The following is an 18970-nucleotide window of genomic DNA, read 5'->3' on the forward strand; positions in this document are numbered from 1 at the left end:
CACTACTTAGGCGGGGCCACTGACGCCATCAACCCGGCACCTGCCAACATGGAAGGTGGCGACGGCAGCGTCGCCGTATCTGGCCTTGGGGCTCTGGGCTCTGCAGCGGCTACGGCGACAGTCCGGGAGCTCCTGCAGGACGGTAAGGAGTTTAGGGCTGGCCGGGTCGTGGGGCTAGGAGACTGCCCTGCTCCACGTCCGGGACTGGGTAGTGGACTCAACCCGTCGCTTTGCAGAAAGTTTTCCGGTCTCGGCGTGACCACTCCCTTCGCCCGGCCCCCTGGTGTCCGGGTGCCGGCCTAACCAACCTGTTTCCCTAGGGATTTGCAACCCCCCTTCCTGCAGGTTTTTTTTTTTTTTTTTGGGGGGGGGGCAATTGGTGTCTGGTTGCTCCTCATTTTAGTGCAACTTCCCACGCGCTCAGGGCTCCCCTGAAGTTCCAGGATCCCGCACTAGGCTGCCGTCGCAGTTCCTGACGGAAGGGTGAAGTGTTTGAACCCCTGAAAAGTGTTGAGACTAGAACAGATGGCAGACGCTAACGAAAGGGCTCGTTTTGACGTAGAGTCGGAAACGCCTCCGTTAACAAATTCTGAGACAATACAGGTGGCCCCTGTTGCAGGCTGTCAGCCGCAGGGGAGGGTTCTGAGCATTCCTTGCCCTTGGTGTGATTAACTGTGTCGAATGTAACATCTCTTGATAGCCAGTTTTAAAGAGAAGTTACCAAAAATAAAAGTTAAATATAGTACACTTGGAAAAAGCACACTTGGTTCTCCTAACCCAGTTAACATGCCCCAGATCTCTTACCCTTCAGAATGAAGTTGAAATTCCTAAGCATAAAAATAAGGCCTGCCTCAGGTGTTCTGAATTTCTTCCCTTGTGGCTGTCACGGAGTACCTGCATTAAAAACATCTGTATACCTGCCTTTAGCTCTAATACTGTGTTGGAAAGCTGCTTTTTATATTCCACAATGTCAATGACAGTGTCTTGCATACAATAGGTGATGTATAACTGTTTTATAATCGACCACCGTTAGAAACATTTCACAAACATTTGTAGACCAAATTGGGTTATGAATGACTGAAATAAAGTTAGAAATTGTTTTCTCTGTTGGATATTTTATCACTGTTCTTGGTTACTTATAGTTTATATTCCGTAGTCAAAACTTTTTTTTTTTTCTTCTGAACCTGACTGTGTTAGGTTCTCTAGGTTGAGGTTTCTGTCAGGCACCTTTTAATTGTAATTGAACCAGGCTTGGGCTTGTGCTGCGTGGACAGTTCCTGTCTCCAAGCAGCTCACCATTTAGTAAGTAAATAATATGGCAGAGCTATATAAGTACACCCTGGAATACAGTGCTGTAAGGGCAGCAGTTAAGAGTGTGTACACACTGAAGCAGGAACACTCAGAAGATGGTAACTGGGGTTGGGGGCAGGTGAGGCAGTGTCAGGAAAGGCTTTCCAGGTGGAGTTAGTTGTGAAGTGTAACAGACTTCCCCAGGTGAACAGATAGCAGGAACAACACACACCAAACGGTAGGCCTATGTTTTAGTAGGATGCATTGTAATCAGTTCTTAGAGGGAAATAGTCCTCAATTCTGCTTTTCTTATTTAGTTTTCTTTGCTGTTCTCTTCAGTGATTTTTTTAAAAAATCCTTTTTACCTTTTCATACGTTTTCCTTCAGGCTTGAATGATTTTCAAATTTATTAAAAAAAAAAAAATGGAACCCATGAGATTTGAACCTTTGTCCATGTCTCTCCCAATCAAACCTATAAACTTAACCTCCACCTGCAATCTTGCTTGCTTTTTCCGTATTTTCAGTTATAAGAAGTGGAGCCCTTGGCTGCTTCCTAAGGATAGCCCCTTCTGTTGTGGATTTTCATTCTATACCCTCGGAGACCCTAGGAAGCCCCCTTCAGTGCCATTGAAATTGCTTGGTAGGGTTCTCCAGTGACTTCCTTGTGGCTGAATGAAATGGATGTTTTTTTGGTCCTTATGTTACCTGAACTTGTAGCAGAGTTTGACTTCTTGTTTGAAATACTTAAGTGGCTTATAGGTTTCATGCTTTCTAAAAATTTCTAATTCTTCAGATGCTCTGTTTCTTGTAACTGCTTGTCAGTTCCATTTCCCCCCTGATTGAGTGGTCTTCACCCCTTCCCTCACTCCCAACTTCCTGAGGAATTTATTTCTTTTGGTAATTGATTGATGACATCAGAAGTTTGCAGGTAACAGATGGCAAGATTGAAAGGGTTGGTGAGTGGATGCATAGCTTGACTGTTTGTGAGGTGTTTCTGATGTACCTCATGTGGGAATGAGGAAACCATAAAAGGGAAGCATTATATATGACTTCTCTCTTTAAGGACTGTAAGTCTCACAGTGCCAAACCCAACTGTAACCGTGCTTTGGAAGGTCTTTGCTACTACCAACCACTTAATTTTCTTTTCTTTATGCTCCTTTGGATTTTCGCCATTCTCTGCTGTTCATCTTTCTTTCTCTAGTCATTCTAGTATCCTTGCCTTCAGTTCCTGTGTCTGCCCCCAGAGTTTTGGGATTTTCCTGGCTTCTGAACCCTGTCTTTCCCATTTCATCATTTTTCATGCATTCTAAAATTTCTTCTTAAATCATCTTGTCTTTTCTTTGTGTGGTTTCAGAATGGTCCTCTTGAACCTTCTTTTTAACTTTCTACTGGACATTCTTTTCTTGAGAGTAAATTAACAATGCTAGTCCTGCACATGAAAACATACATGTGAACAGATAGTACAAATTCTGCCTTTGAGAAAATGAAATGAATTTTTTTTTTCCACTCCTCTCCCCTAATCTTTTCCTGTGGTAGTCTCTGTCACTCCTACTTGCATGTGGTTGGTTAATGTGTGCTTGTTCCCTGTGTAGATTATGAGTTCCTTGGAGGCAGGGGCTTACTCTTGTTCATCTTTGTGTATTTAGTAACTGATGATCTAGCACAAAACTGAATTCCCTATGCCAGTTACTTTATCAAGAAACTTGGGCATGATCCTTGATTTACTGTACCTAATCACCCATTTTTGACTTGTCACTAAGTCCTGTATATTATACTGTCTGAATATTTGTCACTTTCTTGACATTCTTAGTGCCACACTGAGGCCTTCATCACGTCACTTGAGCTGTTAACATAGTACAGTACTGGGCTCTGTGGCATATTCCATGATCTTGCTGTCAAACTAGCTTCCTGGGAAAAGAAAAAGCCCTGATTTTGTAGGTGCTTGTTTGCTGATTACCATGGCCGATTTTACAATAACTATGAGTGATGTCAGCTGGTCAACGGAATTCCTGAAAATGTACAGTTGGCTCCCCAGAGCCTGTAAGAGCCAACTCAAGCCCACAGCTGTTTCATTAATGCTTTGCAGTCAGTTTTCATACCATTGCCAGAATTATTGTTGAACACAAAGCTGACAGTGCCCTTTCTTGGCTTTGAAACCTTAAATGGGATGTGGGTTGAATGTCTTAAAAACCTCTTTTCAAAATGCTCCTCGATCTTTCTCTAGAACCTCATCTATCACTCTTTATTCTTTCTGCCCAACATATGTAATTCTGTGATATCAGAATACTGAAACTGTTACTCCCTGTGTTTCTCAATTGTGCTAGGCATTGCTGCTAAACCTTCCCTCTGTTTGGAATGACTTCTCTACTTGTCTGTCTGGCTGGATCCTTAATTCTGAGAACCAAGACCATAGAGTGGGGGCAGAGGGCTTTTGGTTGTGGTACCGGTAGGAAAATGCAAGCTACGTTAGGTTGGACCTAGGCAGACAGCTAGGGACAGGAAGAGGAGCTGTGTGGTCAGGAGAGTGGTCTCTGGTTAGCAAGCAACACAAGGGCATGCATTTAAGAGATACACTCACAAAAACTATAAATAGGGAACTTAAAAAACCAAAAAGCTGAAGATTGCAGATGAGTGAGATAAAGGATGAAAGCCCAGGACCTTCAGTTAACAAACTAAAGAAAACTGAGAATGGAGACACTTGGGACCAGAGCCTGACCTAATGGGAGGAATGGCATATAAGAAGGCAGGGTGAGCTTTTTCTTAAAAGGGCCCTGTACAAACTTTCCAGAGCGTGTAAAACCCCCAGATCACTTTCTTTCAACTGCTTTTTCCTTCTGAAGAAGCCCTTCCTGGCTTCTTTCCTTAGTATCTTCTCTCTGTGCTTTTTTTTGTTGTTGTTGTTAAATTTTTTAAGATGAAAATAAATCTTATTTTTATTAATTTGAAAGGCAGTGTTAGGGAGAGGGAGAGAGTCAGAGAGATCTTCCATCTGATGGTTCACTCCCCAGATAACCACAACGACCAGGACTGGGCCAGGCTGAAGCCAGGAGATTCTTTTGGGCCTCCCATGTGGTTGCAGGGACCCAAGTACTTGAGCCAGCTTCTGCTGCTTTCCCAGGTGCATTAGCAGAGAGCTGGATTGGAAGAGGAGCAGCCAGGACTTTACCCACTACACTACAACACTGGCCCCTTCTCTGCTCTTTTCAGTAAGACATTTCTGATTCAGAAGGTCCATGTCACTGAACTGCTTGGTTGTGAGAGCTGTCTGTTCATTTCAGTAAAACTTTGCTTCACCCTTTGCTTGCCCCTCTGTGTCACTGTGTTAATTCTTGGCTGATATGAGGCAACCAACTCTGGTATCTAAAGACAGCTGGGACACACGTGCTTGCTTCAGTCTAACGGTTAAAACACCCGTGTCCCAGAACAGTTTGATACCTACCCCTGGCTCCTAACTCCAGCTTCTTGCTAATGGGCACTTCTTGGAGGTAGAGTTAATAACTCAGGTAATTGGGTTCCTGCCACCCATATGCTAGACCTGGTTGAGTTCCTGGCACTTGGCTTTGGCCTGACCATTGTGGGTACAGTGGAAGTGAACCAGTGGATGGGTGTGTGTCAGAGCCAGCATTGCAGGCATATTTTTACCATGAGCTCCCTTCCTATGTATATATTTTGACTCATTCCATTTTTCTTTTACCCACAGATTTGTGGATTTCTGTATAGAAAGATACATTCTGGACATCTAACATCATCATTTCTTTTTCTTATCTATTAAGGGTCTGTTTTGAATACAATATTTTTAAAAAGATTTATTTGAGAAGTAGTGTTACAGAATGAGAGAGGGAGAGACATGGAGACAGAGATCTTCCTTCTGCTGGTTCCCTCCCCAAATGGCCACAAAGGCCAAAGTGGGCCATTCTGAATACAGGAGCATCTTCTGGGTCTTCCACATGGGTTGCAGAGGCCCAAGGACTTAGGCCATCTTCCTTTGCTTTCTGAGGGACATTAGCAGGGAGCTGGCTTGGAAGTGGAGCAGCAGAGATTCCAACGGGCATCCATATGGGATGCTGTTGTCACCACAATGCCAGCCCCTTGAACACAATTTTTCTTTCCACATTGGCTTATTTCATCCATCAATTCTAAATTTTAGTCAGTTTGTATTTGCCTATTTCTCTTAAAATTCCAGATTTTTCTTTATAAAGGAATTTGCACATTGATATAGAGATACCATGCCATATAGGATATATAGGCAGGATATATAATCTCATGGGCAGTGACATTGTTTTCTTGGATTAAAGGTTTTGTTTAGTAGTTATGTTTTTGATATTTTATTCAATATTTTCCATCATTTTGATTCTCAAAGTGTAGAGGTTCATTGTGTAAGCTCTGCGAGTGTGGAAGTTCAGTTGGTGGTGTTGCACAAGTTGCAGGCCTTAGCAGTTCCTCATCTGTGAAAGGGAGAAAATGATAGTTTCATCAGGTTAGTATGAGGATAGAATTCCATATGTATAGAGTGCCTAGCTGGACCCCTGCCACATAATAAGCTCCCAGGAGTATTAGTACCACTTGTTTTTTTTTAAGGTTTGCTTATTTAAAAGAGCTACAAAGGGAGAGGGAGAGCAGATATCTTCCATCTGCTGGTTCACTCCCCAGTTGGCCACAGTGGCTAGGGCTGGGCCGGGCTGAAGCAGGAACCAGGAGCTTCCTCCAGGTCTCCTACATGGGTGGCAGGGACCCAGGCACTTGGGCCATCTTCAGTTGCTTTTCCCAGGCCACCAGCAAGGAGCTGGATTGGAACACGAACTGGTGCCCATATGGCATGCTGGCATCACAGGTGGTAGCTTTACCATTACTCCACAATGCCAGCCCCTTATTACTACTTCTCTTCTTGCCTGCTCTACTTCCTCCTTGTTCTAGGAAGCATTTATAACAGTTCCTAGATTTCAGCAAGATAAATATGCTAAAATATGTTATGATTCTTTTATTGTTGAGAAAATGTGGTTTGGTATAAGGTAATTAAGGACTTTCTGTATTTTTTTTTCTGTCCTAGAGTGTTATAGAGACTTTCTAAATGAGGACTTTGATGTGAAAGCTTACACTTCACAATCAATTCATCAAGCTGTAATTGCTGAACAGCTAGCAAAACTTGCCCAAGGAATCAGTCAGTTGGATAAAGAACTGCACCTACAGGTAATTCCAGTCTTATGGATCATATGGATTATTCGGCTTAATATGGTAAAGCTGAGCATTTTTGTAGTCATATTATTAAATCTAAACACAGGTTTACACGAGCAAATGCATAAATTAACAGTGTGACTGACTTTTCCAGTACATTTTTGAAGTTTTAATTCACTTGTTAGTTGAAAAACTAAAATGCTTACCTCTCAAAATCTTTTATTGATACTTCTTTTTCTGATTGCTACTTTCTGTTTACCACCTTAGCTGATATGCAATGAACATAGTGGGCAAAAAAATAAAATGTTTTTGATGATCAAATGGAGTTTTACAAGTATAACAAATTTGAATAAGAAAAATGAGGATGTCATAGCATGTTAGCAGTTAATTCCTTGTCAGCAGAAAAGATTGTATTTGCTGAAATTCCAGAAAGTTGATAAATGTTAGATAAAGCTGAGAGCACAGCACCATAGTTAAGAGATGGGTCCTGATTCCCCTGTGCTGTTACCTGACTTTTATGTCACTTACTGAATGTCTTTCAGTTTTTGTTTGTTTGTTTGTTTGTTTTTTTTTGAATCTGTCAAATGCCTTGGAGAGGATAATTTTGAAGGTGCTTTTCTCTCCTACAATTCTATAATTTTTATAGGGCAGTTTGTGATACTTCCTAGTGTTACTTTTTTTTTTTTTAAAGATTTATTTATTTATTTGAAAGAGTTACACAGAAAGGGGAGAGGTGGAGAGGGGAGAGGCGGGGGGGGGAGGGAGAGAGGGAAGGGATGGGGGAGAGAGAGAGAGAGGTCTTCCATCTGCTGGTTCACTCCCCAATTGATTGCAACGACAGGAGCTACACCAATCCGGAGCCAGGAGCTTCCTCCGGGTCTCCCACGCAGGTGCAGGGGCCCAAGGACTTGGGCCATCTTCTGTTGCCTTCCCAGGCCATAGCAGAGAGCTGGATCAGAAGTGGAGCAGCCCGGTCTCCAACCAGTGCCCATATGGGATGCCAGCGCTTCAGGCCAGGGCTTTAACCTGCTGTGCCACAGCGCTGGCCCCCTAGTGTTACTTTTTTAAAAAGATTTATTTATTTGAAAGGTAGAGTGGGGGAGGGGGAGATCAATCTTCCACTTATTGACTCACTCACCAAATGGCTGCACAGACAGGTGTGGGCCAGACTAAAGTCTGGAGCCAAGAATTCCATCTGGATCTTCCACATGGCTGACAGGGTCCCAACCACTTGGCCATCCTCCACTGTCCTCTGGTGAATGTTAACAGGAAGTTGAATCTGAAGTAGTGCAGCTGGGACTCACAGAGCAGACTGATAGGCTGCCACTTGTGAAGCCAGTATCTCCTAACCTGTTGTGCTACAACACCAACCCTCCCAATATTGCCTTTTGTCTGAGTATATATTTAATAAATATTTAAATGAATGAACAACTAGTACAAGTCAGTAGACTACTTACCAGGAAACCTAGATCTGGTATATTATGAGACATAATCCACTTAATGTTTTACTTTATCAACTAGAGGAACAGCTTAGAACTGGGATAACTTTTAAGGCCACTTTTGTTCTAAAATTATGATTAAATTTTAGGGGTCAATTTTGACAAATATTTAGAAAGTGCTTTTAACTGCTAGGCTTTGGGTTAGGCTGTAGGGGTAGAGAAGTAAATAAACAAGTATCTTGGCTTTCTAAGGTCTCATAGAGTAGTGGCAGACATACAAAGAAATAATGACAGGCAAGTAATCCCTGCTTTATTTTTATTTTATTTATTTGAAATAGGAAGGGAAGGAAAGAGATAGAGGAGGAGAAAGGGAGATAGATGTGTTCCATCTGCTTGCACTCCCCAAATGTCTGCCAAAGCCAGGAGCTTGGAACTTGGTTTAACCTCGAACCTGAGTAGCAGGGACACAAGTGTTGGGCAGTCATCTGCTGCCTTTTAGGGTGCATGTTAGTGGGAAGCTGGAATCAAGAGTGGAGCTGGGACTGGAACCCAGGCATTCTAATATGGGCTGTGGGCATACAAGTGGTATCTTAATTGCTATGTCAAATGCCTGTTTTCAATAGAGCAGTACCAAGTGTGTATGGGAGAAGGGGAACATGTACTTAATTCTGTCAGGAGGTCTTAGGGGGTAGCTTTTTGGAGAGCTATCTGAGATTGTTTCTGCCCTTTGATGCTTGATATTTTCCTTTTCTGGCATGCAGTGTCTTCTCTGCAGGAATCACTAAGACCTTGAATTTATTTAACATCCCTTAGAGGTGATAAGTTTAGGATGTGGGTTAGAGGAAGTCTCTGAGTTCTTGTATGAAAGTTACCTGGCTGTAATGGGTTTTCTGTGGATGCAAAACTGGGACAGTAGTAACCAAACCCATAAATAAAATACAATAAAAGTAAGATACCACTGAGGTGATCAAAATTGCAGAAGATTTAATATTAATCAGTGCTAAGAACAGGAAATAGAAACCACTCTAGGTATTTAAAGCAGAAATATCTTTAATACAGAGAATTGGGTGTTTATGAAATTGTGAACTGAGTAAAGAAACTAGCAGAGATATGCTACAGAGGCCAGGAAGCTGCTGTTAATCTCCCAGGCCACTGCTAAAATTCTTTTAGATACCTGGTGGCTAAAAATTGGAATGACCAATGTGTGTCTCTCAACTGTTTCTAAATACCCAGCTCTCAGAACCATGCTTATGAGCTGAAACAGTCATAATAGGATAGCTTTCATCTCTCTCGTATCCTCCATGTCTCTTGGAACTTCATCTACTTGGCTGCAAGGGAGTCTGTGAAAGTGTAGTTTTAGATTTTTCAGTTTTCCACAGTGTGACAAGGGATAAAGGAGAAGGAGGTTGCATCAATAGACTGGAGAAAATTCAGGCATCTTGTTAGAGCCTTAAGCGTAAAAGACATTGAAGAGCAAAAGTAACACTTGTTTTGTATGTTAGAGTATATTAGAAGGAGATTTGGTAAGATGATAATATCATTAGTATCTGGAATACAGTATCACTAATATCTAAAGATATGATAGCATATTTATCAATAATATCTGAAGCCGGACAAAGTGAGCTATTTAGGAGATCTGATGAATGAATCTTTACTGATGAGGAACTTCAGTTCACAGACTAGGCATGACACGAATCCATTGGAATAATACAGGACTAGGAAACATCCAGCCCATGGGTGATATAAGGCTCATGGAATCATTTGGTATGGCTCTGCCAAGGCAACCACTGGTGGGACTTGAAATTCAGTAAATCTGTAGAGGCTAATTTTGAAGTTGGTCATTTTGTATGGCTTGTACACGATGTTATAAATACCCAAATGGCCCTTGGCAGAAAAGTTTCCTCACCCCTGGAACAATGGGTACAAAATGATAAGGATTGCTGTGTTATTCTAGAGATGTACATGATTTCTTTTTTTAAAAAAGATTTATTTATTTGTGTGATAGGTCGAGTTACAGAAGGGAGGGGGAGAGAGAAATTTTTTTTAAAGATTTATTTATTTGAATGAGTTACACAGAGAGAGGAGAGGCAGAGGGGGAGAGGAGAGAGGGAGGGAGGTCGGTGAGTCGGTCTTCCATCTGCTGGTTCACTCTCTAGTTGACCGCAATGGCTGGAGCTGTGTCGACCTGAAGCCAGGAGCCAGCAGCTGCTTCTGGGTCTCCCATGTGGGTGCAGGGGCCCAAGGACTTGGGCCATCTTAGCTTTCCCAGGCTACGGCAGAGAGCTGGATCGGAAGTGGAACAACCAGGACTTGAACTGGTGCCCATATGGGATGCCGGCACTGCAGGTGGCGGCCTTACCCACTGCGCCACAGCACTGACCCCAAAGAGATATTTCCACCCTCTGGCCTCCTCACCAAGTGACTGCAACAGCCATGTCTGGTCCAGATTGAAGCCAGGATCCAAGAACTCCATCTTGGTCTTCTGCATGGATAGCACAGCCCTAAATAGTTGGGTTATCATCTGCTTCCTTCCTAGGTGCATTAGCATGAAGCTGGATCAGAAGCAGAGGAGCTGGGCCTTGAACCAGCACTCAGGTGTAGGATGCTGTGCACTGCAAATGCAGCTTAACTGGCTGCACCACAGTGCTGCCCCTGTTTTGTTGTAGCCATCTGCAGTGCCCTTACTTTTGTGAAGTAGCGTTCTTCTGTAGAGGGGAGGATTTTCTGTGACAGCAGAGATTGATCAGGGATAGGTAAGGACTGAGTGCTTTACCTTTCCTGATTAGGATGTGACCTTTATGATGCTAAATTTTTTTTTAAAAAAAGTCTTTATTTATTTGAAGGGCAGAGTTAGAGAGATTGAGATATCTTCCATCCACTGGTTCACTCCCCAGATGGCTGCAACCGCTGGAGCTGGGCTGATCTTAAGTCAGGAGCCAGGAGCTTCTTCCAGGTCTCCTATATGGGTGCAGGGGCCCCAGCACTTGAGCTGTTCTCTGCTGCTTTCCCAGGCACATTAGCAGGGAGCTGGATCAGAAGTGGAATAGCTGGGGCTTGAGCTGGTGCCCCCATGGGATGTTGGTGCCCCATAGGATGCTAGTTTAAGGTCAAGACCCAGAATAAGGGGATGCTGCTATGGCGCAGTAGGTTAATCTTCTGAGTGCCTGCATCCCATATGAGTGCCGGTTTGAGTCCCGGCTGCTCATCTTTCCATCCAGTTGTCTGCTACGGCCTGGGAAAGCAGTAGAAAATGGCCTAATGCTTGGGCCCCTGGAAGAAGCTCCTTGCACATGGCTCCATATTGGCCCAGCTCTGGCTGTTTTGGCCATTTGGGGAGTGAACCAGCGGATGGAAGACCTCGCTTTCTCTCTCTCTCTCTCTCTCTCTCTCTCTCTCTCTCACTCTCTCACTGTCTGTAACTCTACCTCTCAAATAAATAAATAAAATCTTAAAAAAACAAAGACCAAAGATAACCAGATGCTTGAAAACTGTCTTTAAAGGGGAATTGTGATAATAGCAAGCCTAGAATTAGCTTTTTTTTTTTTGTCCCTCCCACATATTGGCTCAGCTCCATTTATGCATTATGCATGGCTTTAGGAAAGCCAGTGGCATGCTATGATCTGAATAGTTGTGTTCCCTTAAAATTCATGTTGAAACCTAATCCCAAATGGAATATCATTAATGCTTTTCTGCAAGAAGCCTGAAGGAGCCTATTCAGCATAAAAGGACACAAGGAAGGCACCATCTATGAAGAATGGGGGCATTCACCAAACACTGAGTTTGTAAGTGCGTTGATCTTGGGCTTCCCAGCCTCTAGAAAAACTAGCAATACATTTCTGTTGTTTATAAATTATCCAGTCTAAAATATTTGGATATATTAGTCTGAATGGACAAGGCATGGCTACTCCCCTGTGTGTTGAACTATGATTGTGTTTGATTATTTCTGCTAATAACTCCTCTCAAACATACTTTCATAATCCACTTTGTTTTTCTGCATTGGAATGTGCTCCACTTACACAGCAAAAGAGACTTCCAATTCTACATTGTGGTTGCAGAGAAAAATACCTAGTAATTAATTAGAGTAAATGCTGATTATTTTTTCTTGATTTTTCAGGTTGTTGCAAGACATGAAGATTTACTGGCACAAGCAACTGGGATTGAGTCTTTGGAAGGTATACTTTTAACTATTTTACAGATAATACAGAGCTAGAGCAGGGGTTAGCAGTCTATTTCTATTAAGGTTGGGAAGTCAATGGTTTAGACTCTGCAGCCAATACAGTTTTCTGTTGCAGCTATTTTGATGTTTTTAGAGTGTATGCAGCCAGGTAATACATACATTAATATGTGTGGCTATGTTTCAGTAAAACTTGTGCAGAAGCTTGCTGACTCCTGAGCTAAACTATCTGGGTTCAAATCCTTGGTGTTCTACTTACTTTATGTGTCTTCAGCAAGTGACTTAACTTTTCTGGATCTCAGTGTGCCTTTCTATAAAACAGGCATTAGCTCCCTAAACGCAAACAGATGTTTAAACTCTGAAGCCTTAGGTGCATGGTTAATGAATAAAGGGTGGAGACTTGATCTAATTAGGGCATCTGAGAGGTGGGCTTGGTGGGAAGTCTTTAGGTTACTGGGTGCTTGCTCTTGGAAGGTGGTTCTCTAGAGAGGATGGCTTATTTAAGGCAAGTCCATCCAGCTTCTCCTGCTTCCTGGCTCACACTGTGATTGTCCCTCCACACCCACTCCACCCTGGCCAGACTGATGGGGCTACCTGCTTTGTAACTGTGACCATCCACTGTAAGCTGAAAGAAGCCTTTTCCTTCCCAAGAAACTCATATCAGACATCTTGCATTTTGGTTCAAGTAATGAAAAGCTGACTGGTACACCAGGGGTACTAATAATACTAACATAACATTATTCTGAGAGTGAAAGTTTTAGGAAAATGCTTAGAACAATGCGTATATTTAGTGATCCTGTAATTGTTGGTTAATTAAGAAAGTATTAACACCACCAGAGTGGGTGAGAGTGGAAGTAAATTTAAATTCTTTTCTTACTTTTTGCATTTCTTGGAGGTTTTTCTTTGAAACTCTTTTCAGTGAAGTATAGTAGAATAATAATATATTGGATTTTTATTTTTACTAATCTTATTTTTGTTTGGCTGAATATTTCTCACTGTTTTTCTTACATGCATTTTGGCTCTATAATGTGCTTGCTTTTCCCAGAATTCTCTTCAAGGATTACAACATTTAAAACAAACTTAGGCTGAGTTACAATGAATATCCATTGGATAAGTGTTTAGGATATAAAGTCTAGTTTCTTTGAATTATTATAATCTCAGAATGTTCTCTAAAGTATTTGAACCTAAGAAGTCTAAATATGTGTTTAGTTTTCATTTTAATGTGATATAAATTCCTAAGCATTTATTTGAAGATACTGAAAACTAAGTGTGGTATAGAAGAAAACTTGAGTGGCCTGTATGGTGACATAGCAGGTTAAGCCTCTGTGACTCCGGCATCACATATGAGTGCCTGTTCAAGATCTGGCTGCTCCACTTCCTATCCAGCTCCCTGCTAATATGCCTGGGAAAGTAGCTGAAGATGGCCTAAGTGCTTAGGTTCCTGCCACCCAAGTGGGATATCCGGAAGAAGCTCCGGGTTCCTGTCTTTGGCCTGGCACAGCCCCAGCTGTTGCGACCATCTGGGGAGTGAACCACAGGGTGGAAAATCGCGCTCTCTCTCTCTCTTTCTTTCTTTCTTTCTTTCTTTCCTGTCTGTTTCTCCTAAATAATCAAAAAAATTTTTTGAGTATTTTTTTATTTAATTTTTTGACAGGCAGAGTTAGACAGTGAGAGAGAGAGAGAAAGGTCTTCCTTCCATTGGTTCACCCCTCAAATGGCCGCTACCACCGGCTCGCAGTGCTGATCCGTAGCCAGGAGCCAGGTGCTTCCTCCCAGTCTCCCATGCGGGTGCAGGGCCCAAGCACTTGGGCCATCCTCCACTGCCTTCCCGGGCCACAGCAGAGAGCTGGACTGGAAGAGGAGCAACCGGGACTAGAACCTGGGATGCCAGCATCGCAGGCGGAGGATTAGCCTATGGAGCCTTGGCGCCGGCCTTTTTTTTTTTTTTTTTTTTTTTTTTTTTTTTTAGTACTATCCCAACTTCTACTTCATCTACTTTTCCCCCTCTACATGTAAAAATTTTTCCATGTCAGTAGTTTGGAGGTACATTTGTGAAGTTTATTTTATTAAAAAGGGATATGCCATTCATTAATTTGTTGACTCGGTTAAGTAGTAATTGAGAACTTTTAGGTACTAGGCATGTGTGAACACTAGAGAAAGTCATTGTTCTTTTGGAACTTAGGTTCCAGGTGGGGAAGTGAACCAAAAAGTGTACAAATAAATTTCAGATGTTTGTAAGTTCCCCAAACAAGTGATGGAGTGACTGTAGAGGAGCCCTTAATACCTAGGGTGGTTAGAGAATGCCCTTTTGATGAGGTGACAGATGAGCCCGGATCTGAGTGATGAGAAGGAGCCATCATGTGAGGATCTGGGAGAAGAGTGTTGTAAACAACGAATAGAAGCTGAGAATTGGCATGTCTGAGGGACAGAGAGAAGGCCAGAATGACGGTATTTAGTGAATGAGGGAGAGAAGCACAGATGAGGTTCTTGGAAAGGAATTTTGATTTCATTGTAAATGTAGTGTAAACCTTTGGAGGGTTTAATCAAGAGTATTGTGTGATGAGATTATAGTTTCCTCTGGTGGCTCAATGGAAAGAGAATTGTGGATTCAGGGATACAACATTAAGGTATTTAGGATAGTTGAAGTCGCTGCTACCTTGGATTGCACTGGTGGATGGAGCCCCAGCTATATTTGCAGGCATCTGGGGGAGTGAAGTAGCAGATGGAGAATTTCTGTCTGCTTCTATTTCCCTGCCTTGCAAATAAATAAATAAATAAAATTAATAAAGACCTTGATTAAAAAAACATCCAACAGAAAAGTGGGAATCCTCAAATCCAAAGAAAGATTCTGGGCCTTATTAATGCATTTTTGTATACTGATCAGGATGTTTATTAGGCTGGCGCCGCGGCTCACTCAGCTAATCCTCTGCCTGTGGCACTTGCACCCCGGGTTCTAGTCCCGGTTGGGGCACTGGATTCTGTCCCGGTTGCTCCTCTTCCAGGCCAGCTCTCTGCTGTGGCCCGGGAAGGCAGTGGAGGATGGCCCAAGTCCTTGGGCCCTGCACCCGCATGGCAGACCAGGAGGAAGCACCTGGCTCTTGGCTTCGGATTGGCGCAGTGTGCCGGCCCTGGCGGCCATTTAGGGGGTGAACCAACAGAAGGAAGGCCTTTCTCTCTGTCTCTCTATCATTGTCTAACTCTGCCTGTCAAAAAAAAAAAAAAAAAAAAAAAAGGGAGGTTTATTAGTTCTAATAGTATTTCATTTAATCTAAGACAATGTGCGTCTATTTAAATTTATTCATTTTTTGAAAGATTTTATTTGAAAGGCAGTTACAGATCCGGAGCCAGGAACTTCTTCTGGGTCTCCCCTGCAGGTATTAGGGGCCCAAGGACTTGGGCTATCTTTTGCCGCTTCCCCAGGCCATAGTAGGGAGCTGGATTGGAAGTGGAACAGCTGGGACTCGAACCAGCACCCATATGGGATGGGCGGCTTTACCCACTATATCACAGTGCTGACCCCAAAATTTCTTTTAAATACTATATTTTCAAATAGGCAACTATGCTAGTTTAATATAGAAACTGATTTTTATTAAAGAGTTGAATTCCAAATTCTCTCTACAATAATGGCAAGCATAACTAATAAAATTTAAGATCTATCTTCCTGAAAATCTTTTTACTGCTTTTATTTTAAAGATTTATTTATTATTTACTTGAAAAGCAGAGATAGAGAGGTCTTTGATCTGCTGATTAACTTCCTAACTGGTCCCAATAGCTGGGGCTGGGCCAGGCCAGGCCAAAGCCAGGACTTTGTTTCAGATCTCCCAAGCCGGTGCAGGAACCCAAGCACTTGAGCCCTCCTCTGCTGCTTTCCCAGGCATGTTAGCAAGGAGCTGGATCAGTGTGCCGGCTGTAGCGGCCATTTGGGGAGTGAACCAATGGTTTCTCTCTCTTTCTCACTGTCTAACTCTGCCTGTCAAAAAAAAAGTACAATGTGCTGTAGAAGAAAATAACAAGAAAATCTTAATTAGTTGAGGGGTTTGTTAGTAAATGTTTTTGTTAAGCCAAGGCTTGAAGGAATAGAAGTTTATCTGAACATAGATAGGGAACCTTTTTTTCTGCCAAGGGCCATTTGGATATTTATACCATCACTCGTGGACCATATGAAATTACCAACTTAAAAATTACTCTGCTGTAGGTTTACTAAATTTTGAGCCCCAATTGTGGTTGCCTTGGTAGAGCCTGACCAAATGATTTCATGGGCCAGACATTCCCCACCCCTGATCTGTCGGGGATGAGGATTGGGCCGAGTGGACCAGGCAAAAAGAGAATACTGTTTCTGGGTCATGTAGGCCTTATAGGCTAAGCTGTGGACTGTGAAGTGTGGAGTGAAGGGGGACAGCATGGAAAAGTTTCAAGTAGAGGAATGGTATGATTCAGTTTGAACTTTTAGAAGACCAGATTTTTTTTTTCCTTTTTTTGTAATTGTAGTAAAAAACACATAACATAACATGGATCATTTTAACTCTTTAAAGTATATGACTCAGTAACACTAGTCTCATTACAATGTTTTGCAACTATCACCGCTGTCTACTTCTAGTATGTTTTGTTACCTTGAATGGAAATCCTATACCTTATACCCTAAATAGTCATTCCCCATTCCCTGTCAGGCTTCTGTCCTGGGGCAAGGATTGGAGAGCATGAAGACTTACAGTCTTTTACAACAGATGTTGGTTGCTTAGATTAGGATAGTGGCAGAAGTTAAAAAAAAAAAAGTGTATGTGAATTTTTTTTAAAGTTTTGCTTTGAGTCCTTTTATTGTGTATAGCCAATGTACACTGTTTTGTTTTCCTAGGTGTTCTTCAGATGATGCAGACAAGAATTGGAGCTTTACAGGGGGCTGTTGATAGGTATTGTTGTTCACTTTATAAATTAATGGAATGGAAACATTTTTAGTCAATATTTGAAATTGATTTTATTTTCACTTTTTTTTTTTTGCCCCCATAGGATGAAAGCAAAAATTGTTGAACCGTACAACAAAATAGTAGCACGCACTGCACAGCTAGCAAGACTTCAGGTACATTCTCACTTTTATGTCTTTGTACTTCATTATTCATGATGTTTTGATAAGAAGGAAATTGGAAGAGTGTGAGTTCAGAAGAAGTAATGGGAACAGAACATAAGAGAAAAGGGTGAAAAAATCTAAACTTAAAATAAGATGTCCAATTTTAAAAAAAATTTAAGCTATTCAAGTGAATTATTTTAACTCTGATTTACTGACTTGCGTCTTTTTCGGTTTCTTATGTGGTTTACAATTTTCATGTATAAATCCTTCATCTCTTTGATTAACTTTATTCCTCAGTTTCTCTTTTAGATAAGATTTTGTAAATGAAATTATTTCTTTTATGAAGAGTGTCTCAGTGTGTAGAAATGCAACTGATTTTTACATGTTAATTTTTATATCCGGCAACATTGTTGACTTTTTGATTACTTCAACAGTTTTTTTGGTTTAGGGTTTCTATATATTATATCATGTAGTCTGCAAACAGGACACTTTTACTTTTTTTCTGATTTGAATTATTTTATTTATGTCTAGGTTAATAGATCTGGATAGGACTTCCAGTAATACAATGAGTAGAAAAGAATGGACATCCTTGGTTGTTTTTTTTTTTTAATTACTGATACTTTCTTTCTTTCTTTTTTTTTTTTTTTTTAAAGATTTTATTCACTTATTTGAAAGGTAGAGTCACAGACAGTGAAAGGGAGAGACAGAAAAGTCTTCCATCGGCTGGTTCACTCCCCAAATGGCTGCAATGGCTGGAGCTGGGCTGATCCCAAGGCAGGAGCCAGGAGCTGCTTCTGGGTTTCCCACATGGGTGCAGGGGTCCAAGCATTTGGGCCATCTTCTGCTTTCCTAGGCCATAGCAAAGAGCTCAATCGAAAGAGGAGCAGCCAGACACAAACTGGCACCCATATGGGATGCCAGTGCTGCAGGCAGAGGTTTAGCCCACTATGCCACAGTGTGGCCCCATCCTTGCCCTTTTTTGTGATTTTTTTTAAAGGAAAAGCTTTCAGCTTTTCGCTAGTGTGGTATTAGCTGCAGACTTATCATAGATGGCCTTTATTGAGTTGAAACACATTCCTTCCATAGCTTGTTAGTGGACAACTTTTTACCATGAAAGGATGATAAGGATGATGGATTTTACCAAATGTCTTTTTTTTTTCTTTTAAGATTTATTTTACTTACTTGAAAGAGTTACAGAGAGAAGTAGAGATAGAGAGGTCTTCCATCTGTGGTTCACTCCCCAATTGGCCGCAACGGCTGGAGCTGCGCCGATCCGAAGCCAGGAACCAGGAGCTTCTTCCGGGTCTCCCACGTGGGTGCGGAGGCCCAAGGACTTGGACCATCTTCTACTGCTTTCCCAGGCCATAGCAGAGAGCTGGATTGGAAATGGAGCAACTGGGACACGATCCGGTGTCCATATGGGATGCTGGTGCTGCAGGCAGCGGCTTTACCTGCTGTGCCACAGCACCGGCCTCAGTGTTAGTTCTTTAAATGTTTGATAGCAGTGAAGCCATCAGTTTTGGTGCTTTTCTTGAGAGACTTTTTATCATAGATTCAGTCCCCTGACATGTTATTAGTCTTTAGATTTTCTGTTTCTTCATGATTCAGTCTTGGTAGGTTATATGTCTATGAATTTTTTTATTTCGTCTAGAGTATCCAGGTTTCTTTTTTTTCTTTTTAAGCATATTTTCATTTCTGTTTAAGCCAGGTATACTGTGGGACAGATAAAATGTTATTTAGACAAAATAAAATGCATGATCCACATTTTTCACTTTAATACATTTCAGAGTACAAAGTTAACAATATTCTCGATTTTTTTTCAAATCCACATAT

At 41.8% G+C, this 18970-nt stretch overlaps 1 protein-coding gene across 2 annotated transcripts in view; it reads left to right on the top strand.

The window, feature by feature from the left end:
- Positions 1 to 8: 8 nt before the first annotated feature.
- The window catches only part of COG5 (component of oligomeric golgi complex 5), a 359204-nt gene continuing 340242 nt past the window's right edge, over positions 9 to 18970 (top strand). Inside the window, exons 1-5 of one of the 2 annotated variants that reach the window (XM_008258350.4) lie at positions 9 to 142; positions 6338 to 6477; positions 12016 to 12073; positions 16928 to 16982; positions 17080 to 17149. In XM_008258350.4, coding sequence (XP_008256572.1) covers positions 49 to 142; positions 6338 to 6477; positions 12016 to 12073; positions 16928 to 16982; positions 17080 to 17149 — 417 coding nt within the window. In that variant the 5' untranslated portion in view covers positions 9 to 48. The remainder of the gene's footprint in view (positions 143 to 6337; positions 6478 to 12015; positions 12074 to 16927; positions 16983 to 17079; positions 17150 to 18970) is intronic. The other variant, XM_070071149.1, reaches the window with a different exon arrangement.

The sequence above is a fragment of the Oryctolagus cuniculus genome, chromosome 3, assembly GCF_964237555.1.
Source record: "Oryctolagus cuniculus chromosome 3, mOryCun1.1, whole genome shotgun sequence".
In the NCBI taxonomy this organism is placed as follows: Eukaryota; Metazoa; Chordata; class Mammalia; order Lagomorpha; family Leporidae; genus Oryctolagus; species Oryctolagus cuniculus.